Source organism: Ammodytes marinus, assembly GCF_949987685.1.
Source record: "Ammodytes marinus genome assembly, chromosome: 9".
In the NCBI taxonomy this organism is placed as follows: domain Eukaryota; kingdom Metazoa; phylum Chordata; class Actinopteri; order Uranoscopiformes; family Ammodytidae; genus Ammodytes; species Ammodytes marinus.
Window position 1 is genome coordinate 600,833 of NC_137213.1, and position 20,576 is coordinate 621,408.

Genomic DNA, 20,576 nt, shown 5'->3' on the forward strand with positions numbered 1-20,576 from the left:
TTCCGTTTTATTTTTTTATCCAAATTCTGTTTGATTTTTTCACAAATTCTGTTTTTTCCGTTTTAATATTCATGACTTCAGTTTTTTACAATTAACACTCATTTAATCATAGGAACGAGTGTCTAGTTAATGCGAACAAATAATATTCTAACAATTTAATCAGATATACGACTAAATATAAAATACATCACAACATTGCACTGTTTTTAGTGCTTCAAATATGACATTAGCTGCTTGTGCCATTTCCAGCCAATAGTGCAACACAAACATTGGCTAACCATCAACAGATGAGTATGTGTGTTGTAGCCTACCATTTACTGCCAGGAAGCTGGACTGAACATTATTTTCAACAAGCAGCTTATTCAGTGGCCTATACATCTGTGCCCTTAAATATTCAAGTAGGCCTACATAGGCTACATAGTATAGTATAGTAGATTTTATTTGGACATGGACATGACAATGTCATTGGACGAACCAGATGCATTGTTTACAGTGTGTTAGCATAAATGCTAGTTTACAACACCTGTCCACAGGAGGCTTTTTAAAAACAACAAAATAAACTAAACAAAACAGGAACAAGGTCAAATACTGATAAAAAACTGATAATTAAAAGAGTAAAAATGCAGTATACAATAGAGTACAGAGCAGCAATATAATGAGTCAAATATATATATAGGCTACGTAGAGTAAAACAAAGGCAGCATGATCAGACAATTAACCAGTTGTAAATTATTTGTGTGAGCACTGTTGATTTGATTTGAGCCGTTGTTTAAGTTCTCTGTTAAAAGTGTTGCTATTAGTCTCTAGTTTTAGACTAGTGGGCAAGAGGTTCCACAGTTTTGCCCCCTTTGCAGAGAAAACAGACTGACCAAAAGATGTATTGTGCATTGGAACAAGACAATCACATTTCCACTTTAACCTGGAAGCACCAACTGACTGAGTGGATTGGATTTATCTGAGCCTCAAGGGAATTCTTGGAACCTCACATGACACCAACTATCCAGCTCTATTGGTCCGAGGCACGTGTCTGACAGATCGTAGTACAACGTCATCGCAGTGGCATGTAGCCAATCAGGGATGAGAACCAAAAACCGTAGTGAAAGTATTTGAGCAGAGTATTTATCAGGGCACTCTAGAACTGCTAGAAGCATCAATCGTTGTGTGCTATTGGGGAACAATAAAGACTTTTTAATTTTTTTGGAGGGGCAATACCATCAAATAAAAAATATATTATTTGAATCCAGCCATGAAGAACCATAAACGGAAGCATGATTTTCCTTTGTCATAAACACAAGAGGCGCGTTTTCACGGCAAAAACAATATCGGCTATTCTTCCAGAAAGGATTTGGTTTTTCCCGTCACTATTTTTTTGTTGTTAATTCATCAAGACGATAGGACAGGACGGAGGCTACTACTTTGCAGACAAGCGAACAGAGAGAGAGGTGCTGAGGACGAACAGACTTCATCGTTATGGAAGAAAATTATCGACGAGACCCAGAGCGCCCAGACGATTCCGGCGAGGAGTCCGACCGGCCCAGGCTGCCTCCGGGACACCAGCTGGCCCACACTATCACCAACTTTTACATCGAGAACATCTTAAGAGCGGAGTTTGGCCAAAAGAAAATTGCCGGGACTCTGGTCCGAGAGGGAGACAGTGTTGGAGTGATCATACGCAGAGAGCAGCTGACTGGGAGGAAGTCTTCCAAAGCTGGCAACCTGCAGCCAGGTGGAGCATCCGAACAGCAGCATCCAGACAGTGAGGCCGGGAGTCCTGAGCGGATAGCCCGTGATGTGGCAGTGAAAGGCCGAGGGGCCAGTGCGGCCCCTGCGGCTAAGCCGATGCTGTGGCCGGCCTGGGTTTATTGTACCCGCTACTCAGACCGTCCGTCAGCAGGTTGGTGGATACATATTCTTCGGCCACTTGCAGTAATTAAAAAAATAAACGAAGGCAAGTTTGGGTTGTTAATTTCTGAGTCAAAAGGAGTGACTTGCCGAAATCAGCCGACAGCCAGTTTAAAACCCGTGAAGTCAATTATTTAGAAAAGTACTGGGGCATTTTATTTTTTGACCCCCAATCCTTCTCACTTGTAACAATTGAAAACCAACTTTCAAACTTATATTTATTTTTAATTAAATAGCCTATCCGAATTATTTCATACTTTCGACAGTTAAAAGATGGCAGTAATATTCTTAGAATATAGAGAAACATATTGTGCATATGCTTAAACACATTTCTTTAATTTAGAAACTAATTGGGGTTGCTTCGAATGTAGTTGGATCTGGATTTGGCTTTAGACTAACTATAAAGTGGACGGGACAACTTTGTTATCTCAAAGTGTGATGTCTATGAAGTTCAAATTATATACGAAAGAAGTTAAAAGATGTGGAGAAGTAGACTGAAGTAAAACCAAGTTTAACGCCATTGTTCCTAGGTTTTCTTTGTTGATGTAGCCCCCCAATTTGCATATTTTTTGACAATGGAGGGGTCTAAAAAGTAAGGGAGCTGTGCCCCAAAAGAGAAAGATTCGATTCGAAATGCTGAACAACGTAATTTCAAAACCATTTTACCTCTCAGTAAAAAAAAAGTATTTTCTTTTTTACATTTCCTTCGAAATAATTGGATTTTGAGCTTTTTTTAATCCAGACCTCGTTAACAATGTTCTAAATGACTGCTTCAATCTGTTTTAAACAATGCTGATTTATGGCAGTGTACTGAAATCAATACGCTTTAATTCCATTTTTATCAATCAAGTGAAAAGTTTGTTCTTGGTAATTTTACAAGTCGACGCATGGTGGACTTGGACTTTTTTCCTTTGTCAGGATTTAGAGACGCACTGCGCGGTAAAGCATGTTGCAAAAATCAAACAAGGAGCCAAGCAGAGGAAAATATGTTGAAATCGCTTCAAATAGCTCAGAATGTTGTTTTATTGTTGTATGGAAATAGAAAAAAGTTTCCATCAAGGTCCGAGTTTATAGAAATGACCACAAGGGCTCTGAAAAGGGGAGGCTTAATAAGGACAGCAAAACATAGGCTCAATCATGCCATTCCGTACAAATTCTATAAAATGTGATTTCATTGTTGTCAGGCATCTAGGCCTATAGAAAGACTAACTGGTGATGGCACAATTGTTAAGGAAAGATCGTTTCACCCATCTTCATTTAGCCTGATGCATTTATATGGAATCGAAATAAGGTTTTGCTCTTTTTAAGAAAATAGCCTACTTGTTAAAAAATGGAGTTCAACAGATAAAGACTGACTCCCCCATCCTCCATCATATCCTAACCCCACCCCCATCTGCACCCTCATCCCGGAGCACCACGCAATAGGCCTACTGCACGATATCCTCCATTTCATTCCAGGCGTGTTTGGAACCAAAAGTTAGCCTGAAGGCCTATAGGAAGTGTATCTCAGGTCATTTCACTGCAAAAATATCTAGTTTCAAATATTTAACCATATAACCTTTTGCATGTAGGCAAAAGCAATGCTAAAGTAGGCCTATCCTAAATAGAAAGAATAAATGGACGGATAAACGTGAGAGACAATAATCCAGCTAATGATTGTAGGCCACTGTAGAATAATCACACTAAAAGGAAAAAGTCTTGTCAACTTATCATTTCAATTTGGAAACATTTCGGTCTAAGCTACTAACCGGTCTACCTTTGGCCCAAATCCTATAGGCTTACGGAGGAATTGAATGTTGACCTAAGGGAACCGGTCATTTCTTATAAAATACAGGGCCAACTGTGATTTTCGATGTGAGAAAGCTAAAAAGCACTGTTGACTGGTTGCCATTTGTGCCCCCTCCCCCCCCCCCCCCCACACACACACACACTCTTTCTCACCCAAGGGCCCAGATCTCGCAAGCCAAAGAAGGAGCCAACCCCCAGTAAAGAGGACAAACGGCCCCGGACGGCCTTCTCAGGGGAGCAGTTACAGCGGTTAAAAACAGAGTTCCAGAACAACCGCTACCTGACCGAGCAGAGGAGGCAGGACCTGGCCCAGGAACTCGGCCTAAACGAGTCTCAGATCAAAATATGGTTCCAGAATAAACGGGCCAAAATCAAGAAAAGCTCCGGGAATAAAGACTCTCTGGCCCGGCATCTCATGGCGCAGGGACTGTACAACCACTCCACAGCCAAGGACGACGCGTCGGACAGCGACTAGAGGGAGACACGGGGACAAGAGAAGGGTTATCATCAACCTGCAATAATATCACTTCAGTACCAGCATTCATAATTCAATCTCAATCAGAGCATGGGTGTTTGTGAAGGAAAGTGTGACTAAGTGCATGGCCGCGTGTCCTCAGTGCTGGATCGCAGACATGGTGCTGCACGGAGTACACATGCTCAAAATAAAAAATATCCATCGATTTCTTGTAAATTGTTACACACGCAACATCTACTGATAGCTATCCCATAGTCAACACCAATGATTTGGCTCCTAAAGAGCCGTCTGTCACTGGCAACATTTGAAAATCCCTCTTTTAAAGAGGAGTAGGCCTACTGGCGCTGATAAAAAACATGCATTGGGCCATTTAATATAGCCTAATCGTTATTATATTATTCGTCTCATTCAGCAGAATTAGGTCCGGTAGCCAATAATAATACAAATATGAATTGCTGAAGAAAGATCGACTTAATGAGGAGAATGTAAGGATTGAAATTAATTAAGTTGATGCTGGATCGGCCTATGATGAGTTGCTTGAGTTTATTTTATATTATATTGTTGATAATGTACCACAGTCCCCGCCCTCCGAAATGACATTGGGTATATTACACGTTGAGTTGTAGGTGAATATGAAGGATGAACTGCGATACAGAAAATAAATGTGTGATGTGTTTTGGAGGCGCGGAATACGAGCGCTGGATGGGCGGGCAGCCGTAACGCGCACTGTGTCCCGCTGGGCTCAACTGATGTGCCTGGTGATGAACTTAATAGATCTTGAAAACTATATGCTGAAACCCAAAGATTTTTTTCTGCTGCATTCTGGGAACTGTGAATTAAGAAAATGTTTTGCGTGGGTGGAGTGTGTTTTATACTTTGTGACTGAGCCGTAGTGATGTTTACCTGTAGCTGGTCCGCTGCTTCTGTGTTAAACGGGATCATGTGACTACATCTTTTAAAGGTCTTTTTTTTATTGGCAATTGACTCACAAATGACCATAGTACCCCATTGGTTTGAATGTCCTCAATATAACACCATAAACTGCTTCATATTTTGATAAGGTCGTAGAAGAACCCTTCATTTCAAGACATAGCCTATTACAATATTCGAAAGTTTCACATTAGGCTATGTCTCGAAGCCAGTATGCCATTTTCTTTCATTCATCTCTTTGGACCTTATAGGCTTGAATGGCATTGAGCATTCGAGTATAACTTCTAACACAATGGACATCTAAAGCCATGTTGAAGTGTTTACATAACGTATTCCTCCGTCCGATAGGCCTTTACACTTTGCTCCAATTCATGTGGAAACCAAATCGTGGTCAAATGATTCTGTGAATGTTTTTCTTTTCTCTCCACAGTTATAGTCCGTTTCTCTTGAATTCAATAACACACCCGGAAAAGCTTCTGCCTTAAAGCGATGTAAATAAAACAGTAAGCATTTACTGTGCCATAATAAAAGCAGCTGTGTTTTCTAAAATGGGATTTTAACAGACGGATTTTTAAAGATAAAATACCCCACATGTAAATAGTTTATCTCATAATGATGTGATGGTAAATAAAATAAAAGAATCAAAACTTGACTTTTCAGAAGAATATTTTATAATATAAACAGAAACAAACACATGACCTCATTTTGTATGCCTTTGCTGTGAAGTTAATCTGGGGCCTGTTTCAGGAAGCGGGTTTTGAGGCAACTCAAAGTAGGCTAGGCCTATGTGCGCTCTGAGTTAGTGGAAACTCTGGGTTTTCTGTTTCAGGAAGCAGGTTCAGAGTCCGTTATACACCGTGGGTCTAACCTGTCAGATAGGTGGTTAGATCTACTCTTAGTTTGTTTTCCCTTTGCGCTGCAGTTCTGACTGAAGTGTCACAACGCGTCCCTGTACAGTTTTAAGCAAAATCACTCCATAGAAATCTCCATCGGGATGTTTTTATCATGTAGGCCTACTGATGATTTTATGTTTGATCGATTAGTAGCCTAGTTCTCAGCCCTTGTGTCATTCATATAGTCGGCCACCTAACACACCGTGAACATGCTCTACATTCAGATTAATACACCTGTTTGTGTTGTATCTCATTATTTTTTTAATTAATAGGAGTTTTCTAACATCTGTGCCACTGAACAGCTTTCTGTCAGGTGGAAATGTAATGCTCCGGCTCAGAGCCGGCCCGAGGCATAAGCGAATTAAGCGGTCGCTTAGGGCCCCCGACCGCCAGGGGCCCCCCCTCAAAAAAAAAAATTTGTTTTTAGTTTGTGTGTTTGATATTAACATCATATTATGCAAATGTAAGTTATCATACAAAAGAAGGAATACAAATGTTTGGTCTAGATAATTAATAGCCTAAAAATGTAATGAGTTCATCTGGGAGTTAATCCGAAATTTTCTGATCATGTCACGTTCACATCCATGCACGTGTGTATTGAGTTTATTTAAAAACAATTGGAAATGGGGCTGCCCTCAGTTGCCCATGCACTGTGTATTGTCTATAGCCTATTTCAGCCTCGTCTGTGGAAAAAAAGATACAGTAGCTGGACAACAGAGTTCTTCTGCTTCGTTCCTCTCACTGCATTTAAATGCATTCATTATATTACAGAGAAATATGTCCCATAAAAGAAAAAGAGCTCCAAGCCCAACCCAGAGGACCCTCCATAATATTTTATTTTATATTAATATTTTTATGGAAAATCCATGTGTCCTTCTTCAATAGCTTCTAATTCATCTGACCCAGTGTCTCCAAATTATTTGTTCAAACAAAATTTCTCAGATTTAGCCTCTTAATTTTCCTCTCAAAGTGCACCAGATTCATGCATTTAATTTTAAAAAGGTTAAAAAAATCTCACGGGGGGGCATACCCCCGGACACCCCTAGAAGGCTCTGAATCTCGGCTGTCTAATATTTTCGCACAGCTGCACAGTGGAGGCACTAGCTGAAAACACTGGGTGTGTGAATGATATTTAACAAAGATCTATAGTTTCAGCGGCGCTAACATTGGAGAGGGGCCCCCTAATCATATTTCGCTTAGGGCCCCATGAAGGCTTGGGCCGGCTCTGCTGCGGCTGCACGCGATCGTTACTGTTCACTTGTGTGATCCCAGTCACATACGAGCCTGGTTCAATAGCCTAATATGAATATGACTACAGAAATTATTTAATCATTTAAACTGTGATTACTTGAGGAACATGGATTTGGTTATATATCAGACTATACAATGAAAACTGTTGTATTATTTGTCTGAGGTTAAAGTCTTTCACTCCCCATTTAAAAGGAGCGACAGTCAGTTCACTGGACATGATTATAGTTTATAGATTATAGATTATATCGCGGATAGCCTATAAAACACTCAGCAATTTTGTGCGTCAGCTCAATACTTTTGCCGCTGCTGATATGCGTAACTTTTTAAAATAGGCTATTGCTTCTCATACAGAAGCCTAATGATTCTCTTGACAAAAAATGTTTGCCCCGTTTATTCGGAATTACCGAGGTGATTAGATCAGAGTTATGAGATAATATACCCGTTAATTCTTCTCCATAGCCTACCATAACCCCATTAGTTAATATTTCTCACTAGTGCAGGAGTGGAGAAGTTTTTTTTTTACGTTTTTTTTGAGAAGTGGGAGGATCAAGCATTTGTTTCTCCTGTTTCCATGGTGAATCGTTTTATCAGCGATTCGATGGCTTTTAACGTGCGGCCACACTACACGCGTTACACACATACAGACACGTATAAAATCGGCAATTTTTCCATAGGGACCATTGGTTTATGCGCGTAGATGGCGCGTAGATGCGTTACACGCGCTAAAGCAACACTTTGGGCGCGTTAGCCGCATATATACGCACCTAACGCACCTACGCGCAGAGTTTTTACGCTCCTACGGGTGACGATTAGCCGCGTTGGCCAATCAGCGTTGAGCTCGACCCGACGTCACATACATTGGCACGGTCGGGAACACCAAGGAGGAAAATGTATTGCGGGCGGTCGGTGCTGTATGACAGCCGCTCGGGAATAGAAGACGTGGGCAAAGTAAACCAGGAGAATGGACATCCTGGTTAATTCAGTGAATATGTGCAGCTGTGCTTTAGCCGATAAACCATGTTAGCGCCGGATAGCATTAGTTAACTCACCCGGTTGTGTGCGGGCGGCTAGTGCCTCAAGCAACATTTTAGCTGCGTTACGCGCGTAAAGCGTGTAGTGTGGCCGCACCTTTACGCTCGCGTTCAACCCAGAGTAAACACGCTCAGAGTTGACTGACCCATCGCTGATCTACTGTTCTGAAACCGAAAACCCAGAGTTGCTCATCAACCGTCAGGCAACGCAGGGTTGAACTCAGAGTTTGTTAACCCTGCTTCCTGAAACAGGCCCCTGATGAGTGTGTCTTTTCGCAATAACACTTCATCATCAACACCATAAATTGTTTTGTGAAAAGCTAAGTTACACTATAATTGCCACCAAAACCGGTGCCCCTTTAAAGTGTGTGAAGAAATGAAGATTATCACAAAAAAAAACATGTCATTTACAGCAAAGACTCCACCTATCTTTTTTAAACAAATCAGAATAAATCTTTGATATTTCTCCTCTAAACTGAAAATATGCATCTTCATGTTTGGTCATTTTACATTTTCAGATGAGTTAAAGAAAGAAAAAACTCCAGACTCCAGAGTTACTGCACATGCGTAGTCACAAGCAAACTGCTCTTTCATATCAGCTCCAACTGATCTTCAATGGAGTCAGTTCAGTCTCATAATTAATGAATGACAGGTATTGTCATGTATAAATGTTAAATAAATACACAAATAGAAATAAGTTTCACAAACACATTTCCGTTCAACACACAAATGTGTCTTGTTTTAAATAAATGTAATATAAATCCATAAATATATTAATTTAAAAAATATTTGCAATTTTCATCAAAAATATATTTGGATGTTAACACATTTATATACAAACTGTAAAACATGAATTTACAAAATGCTTTTCATTTGTGAACTTGTTTGCATTTGTGTGTGAACTGGTTCTTAAAAACTAGAAGACATCTATAAGCTCAGCCCACTGTACCAGACCTCAAACTTGGAAGTCTTCAAGGTGTTTTCCTGGAGTGTACACTGAAGCATGTCTCATTTTTATACTTTGGATGCTGAGCAGGTGGTCCAGGTAGATATTAATTAATATGCTTATCTTATAATGTACAATACATTTCCAATAAACAATTAATAAACACCATGTTGTACGTGCAGGTGTTCCCATGGAGAGTGCCAGACGATGACAGTGGTTGAAATTATATGTCGCAGTTTGTAACATTGGTGGTGTGTAGTATTTTTTAAGTAAATAATAAATGTATTATACCGCTCAAATTTCTTACTATCTATATTCTGTGATGGCTTACCTTCGCTGAAGTAGTTGTGCAGGGGCATAAAATAATTTACTTTTACTATGAAAAACATTTTCATAGTAATTTTAATTTTAATTTTTGCCCATTCTTCTTTGCAAAATAGCTCAAGCTCTGAGAAAAAAGTCAGTCTCTATGTGCAAAGCTGGTGGAGACATACCCCAAAAGACCTGCAGCTGAATTGCAGAAATAGATTGTTCTTCAAGGTTTTATTTGCCTCAGGGGGGCTGAATACTTTTGCTCGCCACACTTTTCAGTTTTTTATTTATAATTTCTTTTCAAACAAGGTATAATTTTCATTGCTGGTCTATCACATGAAATCTCAATAAAATAAATGTACGTGTGTGATTGTAACATAAGAAAATGTGGGAAGGTTCCAGGTTAATGAACACTTCTCCAAGCCACTCTACCGATATTGTGAGAGATTGTGAAGATGCGCTTCGAGATGTCTTTGAGTAGAACCTTGTTTCTAGCTTTTATAACAGGCTAATGAACTAAAATATTCAAATATGCAGACAGTTCTATGCAGTTTAGGATATCTGTAACTACATGCATGAGTAGATTCTTCATCATACCTATGTTCCTTTTCTCCATGTTTCTTTGAAAGCTGTAGGTCACAAATGTTCCCTTCAAGGGAAAGGCTGCATGAATGAGGCTTTACTAAGTTAGTCCGATTGCTGTGTTGTCACTGGACCCAGTTAGTTAAGATGCAGTTTGAGGTTCGCACTGCGCACAGCTGCTGCTGGAGCCACCGGGACTTTTTGCTCCACGTGAGAAGAATTTAATATTTGCAGTTTGCATAATCCGTTTGAAATTGGTATACATTTTTTTATCGTTCAAGATCCAGTCCTCATTCGTAGGTTATGTCATATGCAAGAGAAACGATAATAGTCAGCTATCGCCTCAACATGAAGGAAAACTCCATCTTGAAATGTATGCAGCTGCCTGTCAGCGGCCAAAGACTGTAGCGGCACATTGAATTTTCACTAGTTTATTTTTTACTTAAATGTTAGAAAAGATGAAGGCATTCAGCACAACAGTGGTCGGTGAAATGTAAATGTAAATGTACTTTATTTATACAGCCCTTTACAACAGTCCTTTCGGTGTACCAAAGTGCTTTACAGGATTGAATAAGATAAAATACGATAAGATAAAATCAAATAAGATAAAATCAAATAAGATAAAACAAAATAAGATCAAAGTGTCATCATGCTACTGTGTATTAAAAGCCATCCTGAATAAATAGGTTTTTAGCCTGGATTTAAAGAGGCCTAGGTCAGAAATGAGACGCATGTCAGTGGGGAGCTTATTCCAGAGCCTGGGGGCAGCAACAGAGAAGGCTCGGTCACCCCAGTGCTTGTATCTTGACCTGGGCACTTCCAGCAACAGTTGATCGGTGGACCTCAGGGCTCGACCAGGATTTCGGATGGTTAAAAGCTCAAATAAATATGGTGGGGCGAGGCCGTTAAGAGCTTTAAAAACAAAAAATAAAAGTTTAAAATCAATTCTAAAAAGGACAGGAAGCCAATGAAGGGAGTTAAGAACTGGTGTGATGTGCTGCCGTCTGTTGGTGTTTGTTAAAAGAAATCTGAAGTGGAGGGACAGAGAGCAGCCCCAGCAGCTAGACGTAGCCACTCTGCAAAGCCTGCAGCCTTCTGGCCAAAGTTACTAAACTTGACTTCTTTGGAAAAATGGACGCTGCAAATGTTGGAATTGTTGTTGACTCGTTTATGGTTCACCAAATACCCGAGGCCTGTTTCAGGTAGCTGGTTTTACGTACTCTGGGTTGATAAGTAACTCTGGGTTTTCGGTTTCAGAACAGTGGATCGGCGTTGGGTTTATCAACTCTGAGCGCGTTCACTCTGGGTGGAGCGTGTGCGTAAAAGCCATCGTCAATGGATCGCTGATAACATGATTCACCATGGAAACAGAAGAAACAAATGCTTGATCCTCCCACTTCTCCACTTCTCAAAAAAGAAAAAAAGAAATCTCCGCTCCTCCCACTGAGTTAGAAATATTAACGAATGAGCTTATGGTAGCCTATGGAGAAGAATTAACGGGATATTGTCTCATAACTCTGATCTAATCTCCTCGGCAATTCAGAAAAAAAACAGAGCAAACATTTTTTGTCAAGATAATAATTTCGCTTCCGTATGAGAAGCCATAGTCTATTTTAAAAAGTTACGCACATCAGCTATAAAGTAATAAAGCTGGCGCGGCACAGCATCGCTGACAGTGTTTTATATTAGCTGTATAATTATGTTGTTAAGCTATAGCCTAATAGCCTACTGTGCAGTAAACAGAACAGACTGTCGCTTCTTTTAAATGGGGAGTGAAAGACATTAACGTCAAGACACATTAGGTGACAGTTTCCATTGAAGCGCCTGATTGATTTATTACCAGATCCATTTTCCTCAAGTGATCACAGTTTAAATTATTATATCATTTATATATTCATATTAGGCTATTTAACGAGGCTCGTCTGTGACTTTAGGATCGCACAAGTGAACTATAACGATCGCGTGCAGCCGCAGCGTTACATGAATCCACCTGACATAAATGGGCTGAGAACAAGGCTACTGATCAGATAAATGATCGGTCAAACGTAAAATCATCAGGAAATGATAAAAACATCCCGATGGAGATTTCTATGCAGTGATTTTGCTTCAAACTGTACAGGGACGCGTGTGACAGTGACACTCTTTCTTCAGTCGGAGCTGCAGCGTAAAGTGAAAACAAACTCAGGGTAGGTCTAACCACCTCCCGAGCAGGTTAGACCCACGGCGTATGTTGCCGCAGTAACTGACCCTCGGTTGCGCTCAATTTCCATGTCATTCCTTTTTTTAAACCAACTTGTGATTAAAACCATTCTGATGCAATGGAAGTCTCACACATATTAAAACCATATTGTGCTTTTTTCTGGAAGGCAGTCCATTTAGTGGTCACATTCTATTTATCAAGAACGAAGCACTTCAATTTCCAGGATATTCCTCCTGGGAAATTGCATTACCACACTCGACTACATCAGTTGACCCTCTTAACTTTGTGATCTTCAGGATAACTACAGGGCTGTATCAACATCCTGAATCCGATTAACCCGCCCTCTATGTTGGAGGCAGAGCTGGAGGCTGATGGGGGATCATCGTCAATTTCCCTGGTGGAAGTCACTGAGGTAGTCAAACAACTCCACAGTGGCAAAGCCCCGGGGGTTGATGAGATCCGTCCAGAAATGCTGAAAGCAATGGGTGTGGAGGGGCTGTCTTGGATGACACGCCTCTTCAACATTGCGTGGAAGTCGGGTACAGTGCCGAAGGAGTGGCAGACCGGGGTGGTGGTTCCTATTTTCAAAAAGGGGGACCAGAGAGTGTGTGCCAATTACCGAGGTATCACACTTCTCAGCCTCCCCGGCAAAGTCTACTCCAAGGTGCTGGAAAGGAGGGTTCGGGCCGATAGTCGAACCTCAGATTGAAGATGAACAATGCGGATTCCGTCCTGGCCGTGGAACAACGGACCAGCTCTTCACTCTCGCAAGGATCCCAAAGGGAGTTTGCTCATCCAGTCTACATGTGTTTTGTGGATCTGGAGAAGGCTTATGACCGGGTTCCCTGGGAGATACTGTGGGGGGCGCTGCGGGAGTATGGGGTGAGGGTGTCTCTTCTCAGGGCCATCCAATCTCTGTACGCTCAAAGCCAGAGCTGTGTCCGGGTTCTCGGTAGTAAGTCGGACTCGTTTCCGGTGGGGGTTGGCCTCCGCCAGGGCTGCGCTTTATCACCAATCCTGTTTGTGATATTCATGGACAGGATATCAAGGCGTAGTCGTGGTGGGGAGGGGTTGCAGTTTGGTGGTCTGAAGATCTCATCTCTGCTGTTTGCGGATGATGTGGTTCTGATGGCATCATCGGCCTGTGACCTTCAGCTCTCATTGGATCGGTTTGCAGCCGAGTGTGAAGCGGTTGGGATGAGGATCAGCACCTCTAAATCTGAGGCCATGGTGCTCAGCAGAAGTTTGGGGTTCCCTGCTCAAGCTGCTGCCCCCGCGACCCGATTTCGGATAAGCGGTTGAAGATGTATGTATGTATGTATGTATCAACATGATGTTGCACAACTCCTTGTTTACTCACACATAAACAACATGAAGCTCACTTTTGAATAAGCTTGAACTGGTCACGGAGGTGTTAATGGAAGAAAAAAAATCCATCCATAAAGCAAGCCTAGATTTTGGCTTTTAGTTACGCACTAGAAAACCAGCCAGAACCAAAATGGTCTATGAAGATTATTTTTAGAAATGTTTCTAAATATTATACTTTGTCATTTTTGTAATATATACAAAATGTTGTACAAATGACACAAAGATAAGACACAAGTCATAGTTCTGATTATTCCTTTAGGTGTTGCTTGATAGAATGAAGTGGAACAAAGGCAGGTGTGATTTGGAAAGTGGGCCGAATAAGGGAAGTTTACAGGTTTAAACATACACAACCACATGAAAATTAAAAGGATCCCCTATACCTTCACACACACGTATCTGTGTCCTTTCTGTTGGCTTTTTACATCAACATCTGGCTGAGTAGGATAAATAGCCAAAAGAAAGAGAAACGACAATAGATTTATGGACAAAAAGCCGGAGCTGTCTGTGAATCAGCCATAGGCAGCATTGACCTGGGCCCTGTAAACGGCAGCAGGAGAGCCCTCATCTGCATTTCCTTTCTTGGTTGGCCTGTATGTGGAAGTTACGCCCAACGTTTGCTGACTTGATGAGCAGAGCTACTCTTGATTTGGCTGAAGAAAGGGGGGACAAAGCTGCGAGTTGAGTTTCTATGCACAGTGTGGGGTTGTCAGTCCAAAGGGGTGGGGTGTGTGTGTGTGTGTGTGTGTGTGTGTGTGTGTGTGTGGGGGGGGGGGGGGTGGGGTGGGGGTGGGGGGGTGCGGTGGTTGCAATCTTGCAGTGTCTCACGTTAACCCAAAGTTTTTTTTATGACTTTCAAAATGTCAAGAATGTTTACGATACAAGATTGTGGAAAAGGTTAAAAAAATAAAATAAACTGGTCCATCCCTATGTAAAGTGGGTTTTCATATTTGGAAAGTTACAGATGATTATGAGACATCTAACATGCACTGAGTTTAAAGCATACTGATGTCGTCATTTGTGCGTTGGTTGCTGTTTCAACAGATAAAGGGCAGAACATTGTGGTTTTTTCAATTTGTTTTTCCAATCTTGTGAGCTGGTTTCTGTTTTCATTAACCTGTATGAACATTTGAAAAGACATTAGATCACAACATCACGTTTCATAAATTGTTTCAAGCCCTGAAACAATTTATGAAACCACATGACATAAACCACTCTTGACATAAACCACATGCTATTTGAATGCTTTCAATCGGTCTGTCTGTTTTCTGCTTTAAACTTAGTGCATGTCAGATGAAGTTGTGTTTCTTTAAGACGCTTGTGAGATGTGAAAAAAATAAAATAAATCAAGGTTGACTTGTAGCTCAATGTACAGCTGTCAACAGCATGTCATTGTCTTCTCTTGAGGTCAAATTAGTTCATCTCATGTACTGATCCCACTTTCTTCAATGAAATTCCATGCTCAAAACTTTGGCCTAATTTTTGTTTTTACATTTTACAAGTACCGTAATTCAAGCTGGTTATTTACCGTTGACAGGCTAACTAATCCTCCTGCTCCAATATCCTCAGAACTAGTCTATCAGCAAATATAGTGAGTTTGCATCCTTCTTTAATGATAAAATTCAAAGTATTAAACAGACTATTAATACCTTGATGCTAAACAAGGATGCATTATTGCTGCGGTCCCAGACGTTACTTTATATCACTCTTTAATCCCATTGATAAAAAATAAAACCTTAAAGATACTTTTTCTAAACAAAACGCATCCTCATTCTTACCTGCTTACTTAAATCAGTTTTATGCAGCCTGGAGAAAGGCCTAAATCTTGTTGTTAACAATTCTCTTCAATCTGTATTTTTTTCCAAAGGCTTTAAGCCTCTCCTGAAGAAGAGCAGTCTTGTTACTGCAGTGTTGAGTAACTATCGTCCAACGACAGCAGAATTTCCTCCAACTAAATTCAGATAAAACAGAGATAACAGGTTTTGGACCCCAAGAAGAAAAGACAAAATGTTGTCTCTCGTCTTGAATCTCTGTCTCTAAAAAATAAGACCCAGGCTAGAAATCTTGGTGTTATCCTGGACTGGGATTTACCAATCAAATCAGTCACCTCAGCTACAATCTCAATTGTGCTGAGGTGACTGATTTGATGTGGCTTTTAATTGGTAAATCCCAGTCCAGGATAACACCTGGATATATTGCACAAGTCAGAGACATAATGTCACAAGAAGACCTTGATTTCTCTAGGTTACCTATGCATTGATTTCCAGTGAACTAGACTACTGTAATAATCAGTTCATTGGGCCTTTGAAAAAAGGTCTTCAGCATCTCCAAATGATTCAGAAGCTGCTGCCAGGGTCCTCACCAGAACCAAAATACAAGCAAATTACACCAGTGTTTTTCTTTCTGGCAGCCAGTCACCCAGAGAATCAAGTTGAATTTTTTAATTTTATTTCATGTCTTAATGTGAAGCACTACAATTTTGTGTACGAAATGTGCTACACAAATAAAGTTGCCTTACTTGCCTTACATTGTAAAACCATAGCAACAACATTAGTACCCAGCCACCACCCACCTGTGCATTTATGGGCAATATGGGCAGCCACCAAGAAACCATCTGTTTTCTCTTGTCCATTTGCACATCATGTCAACGTGTCACAGTGTGGGGTTAGGAGCAGGGCTAAATCGATATACAAGCTACAACTGCCATCACCATCACATTCTTAAAAGTCTTCCGTACAGCCTCAGGTAGAAAGTCTGTGTGCAGTGCACTTGCCATATTCTAATCATTCTAAATATACATTTCTCAAAAAAGACAAGCACACATGTCTCATTTGCTTGTTAAGTCAAACGGTGCTAAAATCTGTCTAAATTAGCCTTTCAGCAACAGCAACATGTTTTCTTGATGCATGCCAAAGCAGCATAACGTGAGAAAACATAAAAAAATATCTTATTTACCTGAAGTTTTTTACTTCCTCCTAAACCCTTTCGAGCATGTAGAAAGTGTGTCTGTTTTTTTTAAAAATTCTATTTCTTTTTTTGCTTTTGTTTGTTTTTTTATTTATTCATCTATTTTTTTTTGCTCGCATGTTCGAAATAAAGACAATCAATCAATCAATCAATCAATCAATCAAAAGTTCATCCAGCCCCTTGTCATAAACCTAACCTGTCTTACAGGCAGAGGCAAAGGGCAGACCAGCACAGAAAAAAAGTACATATAACAAAGTATGGATGTCCCCTGTGTCTCTGTTCTCACAAAAGACAGGGCCATCCAGTTCCCCTTCCCCCCACTGAGTAATTTAGCCATAGTTCTTTAAATGCTTCCTAGTCAAACTTGGAATATGGAATGAAGGAGATGGGGGTTTTGGTGGCGGAAATATATTTATGGCTGCTGAAAGCTGGTGGAAGGTGGACAATGGGGGATGACATCAGACCAATTTCACAGCCAGGCCTCGGATGGCCGGGCCAAGCCTGGGTCCTGGCCGCGCTACACTGATCAAAGCCTGCTGCAGCCGCCCCCAAAAGCCAAGAGAGACTTAACTATGCTAATCTCCAGGACAAATATATTTTAATCTTGTTAGAATACAAGTTAATGCCGCAGCTCAGTGAGCTTTATATGCTATAAGAGTAGAACGATACAATAATACAAAATCACACTATATCTCAAAGGGTTTAAATTTCATACAGAATAAATGGTGAGTACCAAGAAAAACAAGAGTTGTGGAATGACTATAAGTAGTCATACCTCTCCAGGCATTTGGAGCACAGAATAAGTCAATGTCCTAAAGTAACTGATAGACCTAGCTGTCCCTATATTATGCTATTGGCTATAATGCTATACCTGTTAGCCATGATAGAAAATTAGGGCTGTGCTTAATATTCAATATTTAGATTAAAATCTGTTAAAGCTTCCAGTATTCAATCATCTTCAAGTGTCAGATTCAGAGCTGCTTTTGAAAAATCTCAGCAGCTGACAAATGTAAAGGAATGGCAGTAAACCTCATTCTTCATGCTCAGTGTAAATGCAGGACATAGCGTGTCTTTGATGTATTGAGACAGAAAGCACGGATGTGGAAGGGTTCACAACAAATCACAGCACAACCCTGCAATCTAGGCCTGCTGAATCACAACTCTGACCACACTTAGGGCTACATCCTCTAAGAATTGATTGTGCGCGCTAATAGCGCCATGAATTGCGGCGAAATAGTGCCCACAATCTGCTCCGTTTTAGCACAGTCTCCACTAAGGTATTTGCACTAAGTATATACCGTCGCTAACAAGCCCACAAAGTTTGAGAGCTGGGCGCCGTTTGCCCTCGTTTAGTATCAACGTGAGTGAGCTGGACAGTTGTCCCGGGCCCAGGAGGGATGTGGAAACACTCGGAGAAAAAAACAAAAACAAACTTCTCTTATAGTAAAAGAGAAAAATAAGAAGACGCTGCTTTGCTTAGGCCTACTATTATTTAAAAAAACAACCTCAACATGAACATTCTTATCCCACTATTGTGCTGAAAAATTTGATAATTTTATCAACGCTGAGCTGCAGGAGAAGGGGTCGTGGATCCACGTCATTAACTTGATGCGCTGTGTTATTAATTACACTATGAAGATAATGTTGTGCCGAGCACGGGAAAGACACACAACGGGCAGTAACAGGTCTCTTACAAGGCGGGACTGTTTCAGACAGCACCGTGCGATTTTTACACTTTATGCACAGGGCCAGGACGTTCTGCCAGGATTTAATGGTGATGAATGTTCTATAATCTGCTTCACATCCACACAGGTCGGCTGTTACACTAAGATCACAGGTTTATACGGTGAAATTATTTTCAATAAAGCAACCCTTATTAAATAAACCTGAGCTCCATCATAACTGTTTTTTCATATATAAGTATAACCAACTTCCTGTAGATTTCCCTCATAATATGACTCAATATCAATTCAATATAATTCAAAGCCTAGTGTTGAAGAGAGAGAGGGAGACAGAGAGACAGAGAGACAGATTCAAGGCTATAGAATAGGATTGCGCCACCTTGGTACACAACGTTTATACATGGTATTTGCTCCAATAAAACGGCCGGTTGCAAATAGCGCTGACCTTTGAGGATAAGGTGCTATAGTAACGAGGTTTATTTGCATAGGAATGGAACAATTTTGCACTGGATTTTGAATATCCCCTCCTTGAAATACATTCAAATGAGAAAGGCGCACCGTCGGCGCTGTCTGCTCGGCGGGGGATTTCAGTACGGTGGCCCTGAGAGCTCACAGCACTGCAACATCAGAAAACACATGCAAGAAGAGAAAACACCAGCAAATTAAGAAAACATCTTCATCAATTTGACAACACATGCGCAGCATTTAGAAAAACGCTGCAAATAGCCCAAAACACAACGGAAGTAGGCCGAAAAACACGACGGAAGTGCTTCTGTAAGTGTTTCCAGAGGACACTTAAAATTGATGCACACGACCAGACAGGCTTGTTGTTTATGCAGACTTTGACCATGATTTTGACTCACAGTGCTATTAAGGTTATCTTTCCGTCTACACTAGCCTACGCTGTGTAGCAAATATTGGCAATCTGTGCAAGTGTGATTAAAGCCGTTTTACTGGACTGTGGAGGAGACTGTGTGCAGGAAGACTGAGACACCATCTGTCCGAAATGTAAGTAGTCATATTTTTTAAATAATTATGGCCCATTGTTAGTTGAATGTCTGTGATGTCCTTTATCGTATCCCTCCTATAATAACCAACACTGACTGAAATGAGAGAATGTTGCGGGGTTTAGTCGTTAGCGTCCGCTAGCTTAACCGTTAGCTTTAGGCTAACCGTTTGAGCTGTGGAGTCTTTGGCAACAATGACTGTTTGTTGTCGCCTGCGGCTCGTTTTTGTGAAATCACATTAGACCTGCAATGAAGGTCCCTGTGTGAAAAACAAATGGTGAAACTGACTGGTGTGTTGGAAACTGTAAAGAGTATTTTTTTTTAATAGCTTCAGGCTGCTACCTGCTAGCTGTCTGACTGTAAGCAGTAGTGGTACAAGCAGCAGTATATATCTCCAGTGTAATGTGTATACAGACAAGAATACTGTAAGTTGCCTCTGCTGGTGTTTGTTTCCAGTCCAAACAGCACAGTATCACTCAAAACTAGTTGCTTATTGAGCCAGGGCTATACTGAATTTATTAGTAGCCTATCTTATTTTATGATGGAAGAAAAAACTAATCTCCTCAGTTTGTAGCTTTGCCATAACTACAGATGTATGATACATGTCAGCTACATGATGTTACATTGAATGTGCCATGTTTTACAGATGTGAGTGACCTAACTGAGCCTGTGTTTGATGAAGTGTCTGTTGACCCACCCAGACCTTCACACAGTTATCTGTTCCATCAGAGGAGGACGTGTTCACTGGGTGGAACAGGTGGTCTTCTTCAGGGATACCAGCAACAACAACAGCAGCTGCTCTGAAATGCAACCAACTGGAGGTGCGGGCATAATATAGCCTAAGTGGTAGAGGAGAAAAAGACGCACCAACTGTCTGATAATGGTCCCCATGAAATAAATACACCTCTGCAGATTTGAATGATTAGAATGTATTGACCCTTTTAGATAGCACTACTCAAAAGGGTTTTAAAAACTAAAAATAACACACTTTGCGTTTACTGTATGACAGCATGCGCTCGGCAACGATCAGCTGTGAGAGCGCCCACCGTCCGAGAATACTTCCACATCTGGTACAAGCACGAAATGTGCACGTGAGTCCACTCGCGTTCACAGCATTCTGTGAAAAACATACTGCATGTCCGACGAGGAAGAAAAAATTCTGAATTCTATCCATGAAGCAACCCTGCGTCAATAAACTGTATTCATAGAAATAAATGGGCACCATTTTATAATCCGCGGCCCTTC

The 20,576-nt window shown here is 40.9% G+C and overlaps 1 protein-coding gene across 1 annotated transcript; it reads left to right on the plus strand.

The window, feature by feature from the left end:
• Positions 1–1,470: 1,470 nt before the first annotated feature.
• Positions 1,471–4,165, plus strand: LOC307255770 (homeobox protein engrailed-2b-like; the record flags this gene model as incomplete). The annotated part of the gene is made up of 2 exons (XM_080034545.1): positions 1,471–1,894; positions 3,849–4,165. 2 exons carry the CDS (start codon positions 1,471–1,473, stop codon positions 4,163–4,165), a joined length of 741 nt encoding a protein of 246 aa, XP_079890671.1.
• Positions 4,166–20,576: the final 16,411 nt, after the last annotated feature.